The 12,558-nt window shown below is 43.3% G+C and overlaps 1 protein-coding gene across 7 annotated transcripts in view; it reads left to right on the top strand.

The window, feature by feature from the left end:
• Positions 1–12,558, top strand: part of NEK1 (NIMA related kinase 1) — a 233,037-nt gene that overhangs the window by 73,077 nt on the left and 147,402 nt on the right. For all 7 annotated transcript variants that reach the window (XM_079926984.1, XM_079926982.1, XM_079926986.1 and 4 more), the window contains 2 exons: positions 592–652; positions 3,609–3,760. In XM_079926984.1, the coding sequence (XP_079783110.1) occupies positions 592–652; positions 3,609–3,760 (213 nt within the window). The remainder of the gene's footprint in view (positions 1–591; positions 653–3,608; positions 3,761–12,558) is intronic.

Here is a 12,558-nt window from a genome sequence, read left to right as displayed (position 1 = left end):
GATTCACTTTGTTATAAAGCAGAAACTAACACACCATTGTAAAGCAATTATACTCCAATAAAGATGTAAAAAAAAAGAATATTCAAATATTTATCCAGTAATATGTTTACAATTATATATTGATAAGATCGAAAACTCATTGGAGATGCTGAGAATATTCAGAGTAAAGTTGAAATAACCGAGAGGTTAATCCAGGGGAGGGATAATGAAGTGATTCTTCAGCAGTTTTGAAGTAGATGAGGGAGACGGATGCACCTCGATACAGAGGTTATTCCAGATGGAGGGCAGTGTTGTTAAATCGCCGAAACGCAGAACAGGCAAGGCAATGTGCAGGGGCCTGGGGGGTGCGTTTTGTTAATTCGAGAAGAGAGCTTGTCCAGAGAAATAATAAAAAGATATTGGTAAGACTGGGGAGAAGGTAGCGTGCGAGGAATTATTTGAATGGGTAACTTGGATTTTAGTACAGTTTATTTGGCAGCATAATTGTGACTGAAAAAGGGAAAAAATGTGTTCTGATTAATGGCTAGGTTTTTTTTTAAAGTTGGTAATTTAACATTTTTTCTAACGATTTCCCCCATCTTTCAATTTAAGCTTATTGCAGAAGAATTTTGTCTAAAAACATTTTCCAGGTTTGGAGCACAGCCTATACCAGGTAAATGAAATTTAATATGAATCCTTTCCCCTGTTTGCCATAATCAGTATACTAATTATGCTAGAGGTGTTTGTAGATGTGGTAAGTTGGGGTAATCCAGAGGAAATGCATCTTTAAATGTTTTATGTTATATGGCAATATACAGCACTTCCTGATGAATTCATAACAAAATTTCCCCTTATTATCTGCCTTATTTAAATGAATTCTATTTTGAAATCTGTCATATTCAAATGTTCAGCTCATATTCTGAGAACATTGTTACAAAATGTTATTAAATGCCCTAGTTAACTGCAAATCTTTATGTAAAATAATTTTCTTTGAGAAATACTTAATATTTATGTAAAATAATTTTCTTTGAGAAATATTTAGTATTCTAGAATACTTTAAATGTAAATCAGTGTGAAGTCAGGCACCTTAGTAAGGATAGATTTTCTTTTAAATATGGCCAGCAGCGGTGGAATATTTGTAGGGCTGTGAGTGTGGTTCTATATTATGTTTATGTATGTAAGTGTATCTCTGTGAGAGGGAAATTACATTTTTTCTGCATGGAATGATTTCAGAATGGATTTCTAAAATCAGTGGAAGTCATTTAAGATTTGAAGATTGTGTTGTTTTTCAAACATAATGCTTTGCATGTTCTACTCCATTTTGAGTATGAACACATTAATAAAAATAAATCCTGTATCATAAAAGCGAGTCCATATCAGCTGGATGTGGTGTGACTGTGTTCTCAGGGAGGCCAGCTGGGTTTAGCTCTTCTTAAACACCCTGGGGCTCATCCTCTGCGCCGGCCGAGACTGGCAGTCCTGGGAGATCAGATCCACTTGGAACCAAGTTCATGAGACAGACCCAGGGCAGGGTCAGTGTGTCCCTCCTGGCGAGGAGTCACACCTTCTTCAAAAGCCTCCTTGTCACACAGGCAGGAAGGAATCCCTGTGTCAGCACTTTCTTCCCAGTGGGCGAGCCTCCTGGGAAGCACAGCACAGGAGCTCTGCTCTACTCTGGTGTGAGGAGCTGGATGGAGGAGATGTGTAATGGCGAGGCACTACCTTGTGGGCCCCCCCCCCCCCCATGGGCAGGAAGCTTCCTCCCACTGGGAGCCTCGCCTCTGAGATGAGACACCTCGGCAGCCAGACAAGTAATCCTCCCTCTTCTCTGGGGAGTGTTTGTGCTTTTCTGCCTCTTGCCCCTTTTCTGGTACACACAGTATTTCTTTGGTTATGTTAATGTAAGTAGCCAGGTTGCAGCGGTGTGACTTTGTACATCTGTCTTCTGATTGGAACTTACAGTTGAATTTTCAAAGGGGAAATTTTTTTTCTCACATTTCCTAGTTCCTGTTCTGATACAGTTGGAGTATGTGTTTGGAAAAACTTACTGTACCACACCATATCTCACACATTAGTTGTGAATCTCTAAACTGCCAATCAAATGGCTTATATTATTTTTATTTTTGTAAGAGTTTACTAAATTATATGAACAGTATGTGTTCATTATAAAAATTAAAAAGAAGAAAATAGAAATTACCCTAATGTTAACACAGACTTATATTTGGTATATTTTTTTCTGTGATAGGAGATGCATAATGATTGAAAATTGGGGTTGTGTTATATAAACAAAGGTTCGTTTCTTTTAATTCACAGTATTATATGTTGATCATTTTCTAATACAATTAAATATTCTTTGAAGAACAGAGTTTAATGGTAGTATTTCCTCGTGAACTCCCAGGTAATTTTTTTCTCCATTACCCTCTTAAAGAAGAAGCGTGCTTGTTGGCAGAGGTTGATCATGTGGCTCTAGGACATGGTACACCCCTGGGATGGAGGGCAGGCTGAGTGAGGAGTGGGACAGAGTAGGGGGAGGGGGTCATGGAGGAAGGGGCTCCAGGAAGGCTTCGAGCAGAGGAGACTCTTTAACCTCCTTTAGTATCTTTGATGGCCGTATGGTGTAGACTTTCTTTTTCATTACTTCAGTCTATTTTTCTTGAATTTATCATTGTTCTAAGACTGAATCTTGTCTGAGCTTCAATAAAAGTTTAATACGTAATGCTGCAGGGTTTATCCTTGTGTATAAATTTTTGTGTTTCTCTGATTATTTCTTTAAAATCACTTCATAAACATTGTTCTTTTTTTTTTTTTCTTTTGGCCACACTGCGTGGCTTGTGGGATCTTAGTTCCCCAGCCAAGGATTAAACCCGCGCCCTTGGCAGTGAAAGCGTGGAATCCTAACCACTGGACCACCAGGGGATTCCCATAAACATTGTTCTTGATATAGATTGCTCTGTGGAAAGTTTGACCAGTTTGTATTCCTACCAGCAGTGCATAAACATACTCATTTCATGGGACCCTTAGCTGTAGAGATTCTTTTAAGTACCTGTTCTTCAATGGGTCTGTAGGTATAGGCATTACGTAGACTATATATGAAGCAAATATTAAAGTGCTCATAGTGATGGAATTAATGTTTAACAGTTGCTCTTGAGGTTTTTTTTTTTTTTTTTGCTCTTGAGGTTTATATTCTGATTTCAAAAGTAATTTCTAAGACACTGAATGTTCTTTTTAAAGTTTATTTTTAACAGCTGTATTGAGATATAATCCGCATACCATTCAATTCGCCCATTTAAAGTCAACAGGTCAGTGTTTTTTAGTATATTCACAGATACGTGCGGTCATCATCCACAGTCAGTTTTAGGGACGTGCTTGTTCTGTGTGAGAAATTTCAACATGTGAGAAATTTCAAAAAGTTAGCTTCTTGCTTCTTTCAAAGAGTGGCTTTAGTGTGGAATAGCCCTAATGGAGGCATTGCCGTGTGGTAAGGAGGGAGTGAGACGTTTAATGAAAAGTCTCAGATTCAATGATCTCAGTGACTGTGAACATGAACAAGGCCATCTTGAAGAATTTTGAAATTAGGGGTTTCCTATTAAGAACTCTGAAAATAATTTTTTCTATTTTTTTTCATGTAGCTAAAAGACCAGGTTCAGGACAAAGCTTGGCTTCTGTTGTGTCTGCTCAGAAAATTACAAAGCCTGCTGCTAAATATGGAGTCCCTTTAACGTATAAGAAATATGGAGATAAAAAATTACATGAAAAGAAACCACTCCAAAAACATAAACAGGTATGATGATCATGCTACAAACTGTGTATTAATAACATGCTCAGTTTGACCTTATTTTATTGTAGCTCAATTCAGTTAATCTTGATTTTCATAGGATTGTTTTTATTAAGTTACTAAAGAACATTGTTCTCTGCTTCACCAGTCTTCTAAAACTTGGGAGACTTACAGAAGTCATAAAGAAACATTAGTTAAGTAAAGTAGCTAGTGCAGTAAAAAGAAAGTAACATTATAAATGAAATCATTTTTGAATAACCTAAGCAGAGCCATTTGTCTTTGTGCCTAAACTAAGTAAATACCTGTGATAAACATCATAAAAATCTGGGGAAATTTTGAATTTAAGAATTCACGATGAGATAAATAAAATCATAGAGCTGGAGGAATATGATCATATAGTCTGTCATATTTCAGATGAAAATTAAGGCCTATAGCATTTAGGGGTTGTGTCTAAGGACACAGAGTATTAGTTGCAGGAATCTGATACTTTTCTTCACGTCACTAGCTGTGTTCTCTGGTATATGGAACCTGTTGGTTTGCACTGCGTATGCACATGCATACATACACGTACACACACATGTAGTTACAAAGGTGTGTGTAATGCTGTAAGACAGACCTCCTAGTAGGGGTGGTCCATCTCTTTGGGTAGAAGCTATGATAAAGTAGTTCAGCATGATCCCTGTAAAGCAGTCTTCAAATAAGTTGTGTAGGTCAGCATCCAGTCAGGAGACAGAACACATAATAATTTGATAGGGGCAAGTTTGGTGTAAGTAATTACGATCTGTTTTTAGGTAATTGACTTCTGAGGGCTAAAGAGAGCTCTAAAGAATACAGGCCTAGCAGACAGACGCAGGAAGCAGGCACTGCTCCTGGTGCAGAGGCAGGGCCCATAGGAGAGACAGAGGCCAGAGTATCACCCCGCCTGCCCTTAGAGCCGAGACTCAGAGCCTGCTGGGTGTGGATGGAGGTGACCCCTGGGTAGTGGAGTTCGCTGAGGTGCCAGGGCCGAGGCTGGCAGATGCGAGACTGTCCATTGTGGAGCTGATCAGACTCCTGGAACCTTCATAGGGTGAACCGTGCTGAGAGGCCCATGGAGGAGCCTGCTGGGCACTGCTGGGCCCTTTGGGCTGGGCTGCCCGGCTGGGGCACCGGGTGCGGCGGGCAGCTGGCCTCGAGGCTGCCGCTGAAACTCGCAGAGAGGCTGCTGGGGGTACTCTGCCTGCAGGGGTGGTGTCACCGCCTGTCCTGCACCCACAGGGACAAGAGGAAGAGAAGCCCTTTCCTTGTGCAGCGTCCCTCTCTCCAACATGGTCTGCGGACAAAGCTTACATCCTGATGCAAGCCTGAGGTTTGCCCTGTCCAGCTCCAGGGTCACGAGCAGGACGGTGAAGGGTGAACTGCGAGCTGAGGGGCATTGTGACAGCTGGCACACCACGTTTGTGTTTCTGTTTTTTGGTACCATGTTTATTCAGGCCTAAGTGGAGCAATTCCATCATAGCCTTTTGCCCTCTTTTCTTTAGTCACCACAAGACACCCAGCGCCCCCGCGTGCCCTCATTCCGTAGCCTCTCAGCTCCCTAAGGCTCTGGCCCTCCCCCGATCCCACCCCCGAACCCTTCCACAGAGCCTTGGAGAGCACATCATCAGCAAAATCCCCTGTGTTCTAACCTTGTCAAGAGTGTCTTCACCTCTTTTGCTCTAAAACCTGGCTTGCCCTGAACACACTGTCATGCGTCTCTCTTGGGGACCGTTTTCCCTCTGGTCCCTCAGTCCTGCTGGGCCTAGAGGTGGGACGATGGAGGCGTGGTCCTCGCTTGTCATTGCCAGACTCTCCCCTGCTCCCTAAGCCACTCCGCCAGGCTTTGTGTCAGCTGCTGCGCCTCCGTGAGGGTCATCCTAGACACTTCCCCGCACTGTCATGATTCTTGTTGACTTCAGTATCTGAGAAGATGACGCTTGCAGTAGTGCACGGCCTTGTTTTCCTGATGGTTCTCTTTCATCGGTGATCGTGTCTCCTGCCTCACCTTGGAACTCTCCCTTGTAGTCATGCCATCACATTTGTCATCAATAATAGCGTCTATTTCGTAGTCTCAGTTACAAGTACCCCACTCTCTGACCACTTCCTGTGTTTTCAGCTCATTCCCTGAGGACTCTGCTACCAAAACTTCTTTGTTCTGTTGGATCCGTGGATCTTAGCTAGTTTTTTCATTGTCCATCCCTTCTTCATTTTTATTTTCTTTCTCCGGCTTTAATTTCATGTTCTCTCGTTGTAATAGTTTCCAGAACCTCGACTGTCTTGCCCCAGTGGAATGCGGTGGGGAAAACAGGCAGCTGTTCTAACTGGTCTCGCTTTAAATTTAAACCCCCAGCATCAGGCAGGCACTGCCGCCACCACCCTGTTACGTTTCCACAGTCCAGTTCCCTTCCCACTTTCCAGGATGGTTATCTCCTGCTTTCTCCTTGCTCTTCACCTCAGGGTATGGCCTTGCTTCCTATTTCACTGAGAAAGCAGAAGCAAGTGGAAGGAAATTGCCCACACTCAGCAGCCCTCTTGCCAATCAGTCCTACGTGTTTGTAAATATCCTGCCTTTCTTCCTGTTACTTTGCTGATCTATTTGTGTTTTGATCCAGAGGCGACCCAGCTGTTTGTGGACCATCTGTTGTTAGTATTTCTGCGTACTATAGGACTTCACCCTCTCTTCGGTATCATATTTTTCCTCTCTTCCGAATCACTCCTGTTAGCAAACAGACATGTTATATCTTCAGTCTTCTTAACAAAATCCTCCCTCCCATGTCTCCCTGGATCCAGCCCTTTCCCTGCATCTGTGCTCCTTTAATGGCAGAACTTCCCCCAGCCTTGTCTGTACGTCTTCGCTTCCTTGCTTCCCCTTTCCTCTTGCTTTGTCACCGCTGTTAGGACGCGACTCCTGGTGCGGACCGCAGGGAGCCCAGTTGGGTATGTCCAGGGGTCAGGTGTCTTGTTCCTCTGCCTCAGTTTTGGACTCACTGATTACCTGCTCTTCCTTTAACGTTCTCTTCACGTGAGTCCAGATACCACACTCTGCTGACTGTCCTCCTCCCTGCCTGCCTGCTCCTCTTGCCGTGGCGCAAGCTCCTGCTGTCGCTGACCCCTGACGCTCCAGTGCTTCAGGACGCCAGCCGGGGACACCTCCTCCCCGGACCATCCTCGCGCTCTGACAGCACCTGTAAACCGACACATCTGCATCTCGAGCCTGGACTCCTTTCCTGAACTCCAGAGCTGTGCTGTCCTCGCATTTCTAACCGGGTGTCTGATGGGCATCCCAGCGTGAGGCTGTGTAAGTCTGAACGCCAGGTCCCGTGCCGTCCCCAGGCTCATCGTTCTTGTCTTGCCTCACGCTCCTGAAGTCCGCTGACGCCCCGTCACCGTCACATCCTGTCCACCGCCTGCAGAACCTGTCCTGTTCGCAGTCTGACTGCTGCTCGCCACTCTGTCAAACACTGGTCCAGGCCACCTCGCCCTCCCCGGCCTGACCTCACTGCTCGCAGACCGGCGTCCTGCGTCTGTCCGCACACGGCAGCCTCAGTGCTGCTCCGGTGGTGAAGGGTAATTGTCGCCCTTTCCTGCTCAAGAGGTGCCAGCAGCCTTTCCTCCCGCTCCGAGAAGGTGCCCTTGTTACCTCCGCGAGTCTCATCTCTGCTGCCTCCTTGCTAGTCTCCATCCAGCAGCGCTCATGAAACCTTGCTGTCCTCGGACATGCCGAGCACTTATCTGCGGAAGAGCACTTGCACTTGCTCCTCTCTTCTCCTGGAGGACTCTCTCTCTCTTGCATGGTTTTCCTCCTTCCTTCCTTCCTGGCTGTGCTCGCAACTCTATGGATAGAACTGCCATCCAGCCTTCTGGCCCACCCCCGCAGCTCCGTCTGCTTTTTCCTCCGCTGTTTTTCCTGCATGTGCTTGTTTCCAGCCTCCTCCGTGGAGGTGTGAAACTGTGAGAGCAGGGGTGATGTTGTTCACTGGTGCCTGAACCAGTGGGGCCCCCAGTAAACACTGACTGGATAAGTGAGTGATGAGTGGATTAGAGAGCACTAACAGAGTTTCAAGTCACTCAAGTGTTAATTCTTTAAAAGAATGAATAACACCCAAAAGTTGTTAGTAAAACTGTGCAGAGGCCATTTTGTTACCGTTGTTAGCACATTGATAACTATTAGAAAAACAGAACCAAGAGAGAAAAAATGATAATGACCAACTCCTGAGCACACTGGGATGTGTCTGTACTCCATAAGGTCATAGGAGGAAAAAAATAGACTCAATAGCTATTTTCTTCAGTTAGGAAGACGAGTAGTCTGCTAAGATTATTATCGATAGCTGTACTGAAGAGACTAAAAATTAATACGATCCCTTTAACTTTCTCTTGTAACCCAAATACATACTTGGGTGGACTTGTAGAAGGTCATTTGCCTTAATCTCTGGGCCAAGTGTTCACCCGACCAAGTGGAGAGATCAGAGCGCTTGGTGAGGCTGGGCTGAAGATGTAGCAGGTGGTCCTCACCCTTGGGCGGGATCGTAGCCAAGTGTTTATTCTTTCACATGGCTGGTCGAATCAAACAGTATGTTGCTGTTCTTAATGTTTCCCTCATTTTCAGTTAGCATTTATTCAGTATGCAAGAACAGCATGCTGTGGTATTTTCAGATTCCAGTTAATAATATCCTGAATAGCAGATACCATCCCATCAAATAGTTAGTGACAGGTACATGATTCAGGTGATAGTTATAAGAGTTTTGGAGTTCAGGCAAGGTTGTTGCCCTTAAAGCTTTTAGGCATTTGGCATGATTTTCTAGACCAGACCAATGAGAACTAAGTAATAATTAGCACATGAAATAATCATGCAGCTTATTTAAACAACGTTTCACGACAGATTTCTTTGCACGACAGTGTGAATGTACTTAATGCCACAGAATTGTACACTAAAAAATGGTTAAAATGGTAAATTTGTTTTAGTTGAAGTATAGTTGATCTATCATATTGTGTTAGTTTCAGGTGTACAGCATTCTAGTGATTCAGTTTATTGTTGGGGGCAGATTATATTCCATTATAGGTTATTACAAGATATTGGGTATTAATTTCCTATGCTATACAGTAAATCCGTGGTGCTTATCTGTTTTATGTATAGTAGTTTTTATTTGTTAATCCCGTACTCCTAATTTGTCCCTCTCCCTTTTGGTAACCATGAGTTTGTTTTCTGTGTCTGTGAGTCTATTTCTGTTTTACATATACATTCATTTGTATTATATTTTAGATTCCACATATAAGTGATATTGTATAGTATTTGTCTTTGTCTGACTTATTTCACTTAGCATAATAATCTCTAGGTCCATCCATGTTGCTGCAAATGGCAACTTTCATTCTTTTTTATGGCTGAGTAGTATTCCATGGTATATATGTACCACATCTTCTTAAGCCAGTCGTCTGTTGATGGGCCCTTGGGTTGTTTCCATGTCTTGGCTATTGTGAATACTGCTGCAGTGAACATTGGGGTGCATGTTTCTTTTCAAATTAGATTTTTTGGTTTTTCTGGATATATACCCAGGAGTGGGGTTGCTGGATCATATGGTAGCTTTATTTTTAGTTTTTTAAGGAACTTCCATACTGTTTTCTAAAATGGTAAATTTTATATGTGTTTTACCATGATGAAAACAAATTAGAAAAAATTTCAGGTAAATAAAAACTAAAAAATAAAAGAAACGACACATGCGTGAAGTTTTTCAAACCTAACAATGAAGGGCTTCCCTGGTGGCGCAGTGGTTGAGAGTCCACCTGCCGATGCAGGGGACGCGGGTTCGTACCGCGGTCCGGGAGGATCCCACATGCCGCGGAGTGGCTGGGCCCGTGAGCCATGGCCGCTGGGCCTGCGCGTCCGGAGCCTGTGCTCCGCAGCGGGAGAGGCCACAGCGGTGAAAGGCCTGCGTACTGCAAAAAAACCCTAACAATGAAAAGAATTAAAGGAAAGAAACTAAATGTCTAAATTATTTTAAATGTGATTTTTTAAAATAAGTTGCTTTTTTTGGTTTTTATATGACTCATATTTTTTATTTATTTTTATTATTATTATTTTTTGCGGTACGCAGGCCTCTCACCGTTGTGGCCTCTCCCGTTGTGGAGCACAGGCTCTGGACGCGCAGGCTCAGAGGCCATGGCTCACAGGCCCAGCCACTCCACGGCATGTGGGATCTTCCCGGACCAGGGCACGAACCCGTGTCCCCTGCATCTACAGGCGGACTCTCAATCACTGCGCCACCAGGGAAGCCCTCATGTATTTTTTTAAAAGACTTATTTTGTCCCCAGAAAATCTAAAGCATCTTTTAGATTCAAATTCATAATGACTCTTAGAATTTTAAATTTAACTTTCTATCAAGCTTGAAAAGGAGAAGTTTATAAGGAAAACCATAACCCCTTAGATAGTGCCTGTCTCTTTTTTAAAAATAATTTTTGGCTGCACTGGGTCTTAGTTGCTGTGCGGGCTTTCTCTAGTTGCGGTGAGCGGGGGCTACTCTTCGTTGTGGTGCGTGGGCTTTTCACTGCAGTGGCTTCTCTTGTTGCAGAGCACGGGCTCTAGGCGCACAGGCTTCAGTAGTTGTGGTGCACGGGCTCAGTAGTTGTGGCTCACAGGCTCTAGAGCGCAGGCTCAGTAGTTGTGGTACATGGGCTCAGAAGTTGTGGCTTGTGGGCTGTAGAGAGCAGGCTCAGTAGTTGTGGCTCACGGGCTTAGTTGCTCCGCAGCATGTGGGATCTGCCCAGACCAGGGATTGAACCCGTATCCCCTGCATTGGCAGGCAGATTCTTAACCAGTGCACCACCAGGGAAGTCCTGTCTGGCTCTTTTTAACTGCAGAAAATTAAGCTAATACACATTAAGTTTTTATTACTCAGCATATCTTAAAAATATCTGCATGTCATAAAAACTTTCTTTGCTCCAGTTCCTATTAATAATCATAGCTGTTTTCTAAAAGGCTTCGGTTAAAACAGAGGAGTGGTTATGAAGCCACCAGAGGGAGCTCCGTGAGTATGTTTCAGTATTTTGGTTCTGACTTGAGCAAAGAAACAAAACAACACTTTTCGTTTAATATGGATGTTTTATGTAACCATATTTTTCTCTTCTGTGTAGAAATAGTGTTCTGAAAAATACTTGTGTGATGTCAGAGGAACAGCTTGGCATTTTTATTTCACAAATATTTGTATATCTTATATGTGAGGCTGCAATCTGGAGGACCAAAACATTAATATAACTCTTGCTTTCATGTGACTTACCCAAGGGTACGTAGGTGTCTTAGTTAAACATTCTCTTGTTGCGCACAGTTGTGTAATCTGGTGTAAAGCTGGTCATGTATCGTGAGATGCTGTATCACTCTTGTTAATATTTTTAAGTTGTTGGGTGTCGTGGTTCACAAATGTGGAGACCAGTGCTAGACCTGCTACGTAAGGGTTCACCTGTGGAACTTGTTAAAATGTAGAACACAGGGCTCTGTGTCCAGAAATTATAATTCAGCAACTCTTGGGGATATATGTTTTTTGAAAATAGCTTTATCAAGATATAACTCACATACTGTACAGCTCATCCATTTGAAGTTTGGAATTAAATGGTTTCCAATGAATTTGCAAGAGTTGTGCAACCATCCCCACAATCGACTTTAGAACATTTTCTTTGCCTCCCCACAACATCCTTTTCTCATTAGCATTCCCTCCCCATTCTTCCCCAACCCTTAGCCCTGGGCAACTGCTAATCTACTTTTGTCTCTGTATAGGTTTGCTTGTTCTGGACATTTCATGTAACTGGAGTCATACAATACCAGGTCTTTTGTGACTGGCTTCTTTTGCTTAGTATAGTGTTTTCAAGGTTGTAGCATGTACCCATGTTGTAGCATGTATCAGTACTTCATTGCTGTTTATTGCCAAGTAATACTCCTTTGTATGGAAGGAATATGTATTTTTACAAAGCTCCTGGGTAGCATTCCCCACTAGTTTAAATTCTATATATATATAAAGCATACTTTGAAATGTTAACTTTGTGATTGTAATGCCATAAAAAAACGTTATATACAGCTGTTTTTTCCTTGTACTTCAGTAATAGTGCCCCCAGAACACTCTCTTGACTATTTTAAAAGAGGGGGTTGCTGTCTATTAGTGGTAGCAAAACCATTTAGTGGGTGAAGAACACGGACTTTTTTTTTTAAGTAATAGAATGGAAAGTAACAGACTCAGCTACACATAGTAAAAGTATTTTATGGAACTTGGGGTGTGTGTGTGTGTATCTTAATTGGGCCTGGATGTGAAATATATTTCTTTTTTTTTTTTTTTTGCGGTACGCGGGCTTCTCACTGTTGTGGCCTCTCCTGTTGCGGAGCACAGGCTCCGGATGCGCAGGCTCAGCGGCCATGGCTCACAGACCCAGCCGCTCCGCGGCATGTGGGATCTTCCCGGACCGGGGCACAAACCTGTGTCTGCTGCATCGGCAGGCGGACTCTCAACCACTGCGCCACCAGGGAAGCCCTGAAATATATTTCTTACAGTGGGTTGCTTTTACAAAAAGTTTGAAAGCTACTGTTCTTCAAATATTTCAGTATTATTGTCATCTCATTAACCCTAGTGTCTTTCCTGGGGCGAGATGGTGAGATACATGGTTCAGCTTAAGTGAAGGTTGAATTGAAATAACCAGCCACCATTAGGTTAGGAGTTAGGATCTAATAATACAGTGAGGAGGAGATGGGACGGTTCCGGGAACCTACTGCTTGGGTCATTTTGTCAGGGAGTAAACTTGCCATTTAGTTA

The sequence above is a fragment of the Stenella coeruleoalba genome, assembly GCF_951394435.1.
Source record: "Stenella coeruleoalba genome assembly, chromosome: 7".
Taxonomy (NCBI): domain Eukaryota; kingdom Metazoa; phylum Chordata; class Mammalia; order Artiodactyla; family Delphinidae; genus Stenella; species Stenella coeruleoalba.
Note: the sequence above shows the minus strand (reverse complement) of the source record. Positions and strands in the feature narration are given on the sequence as shown.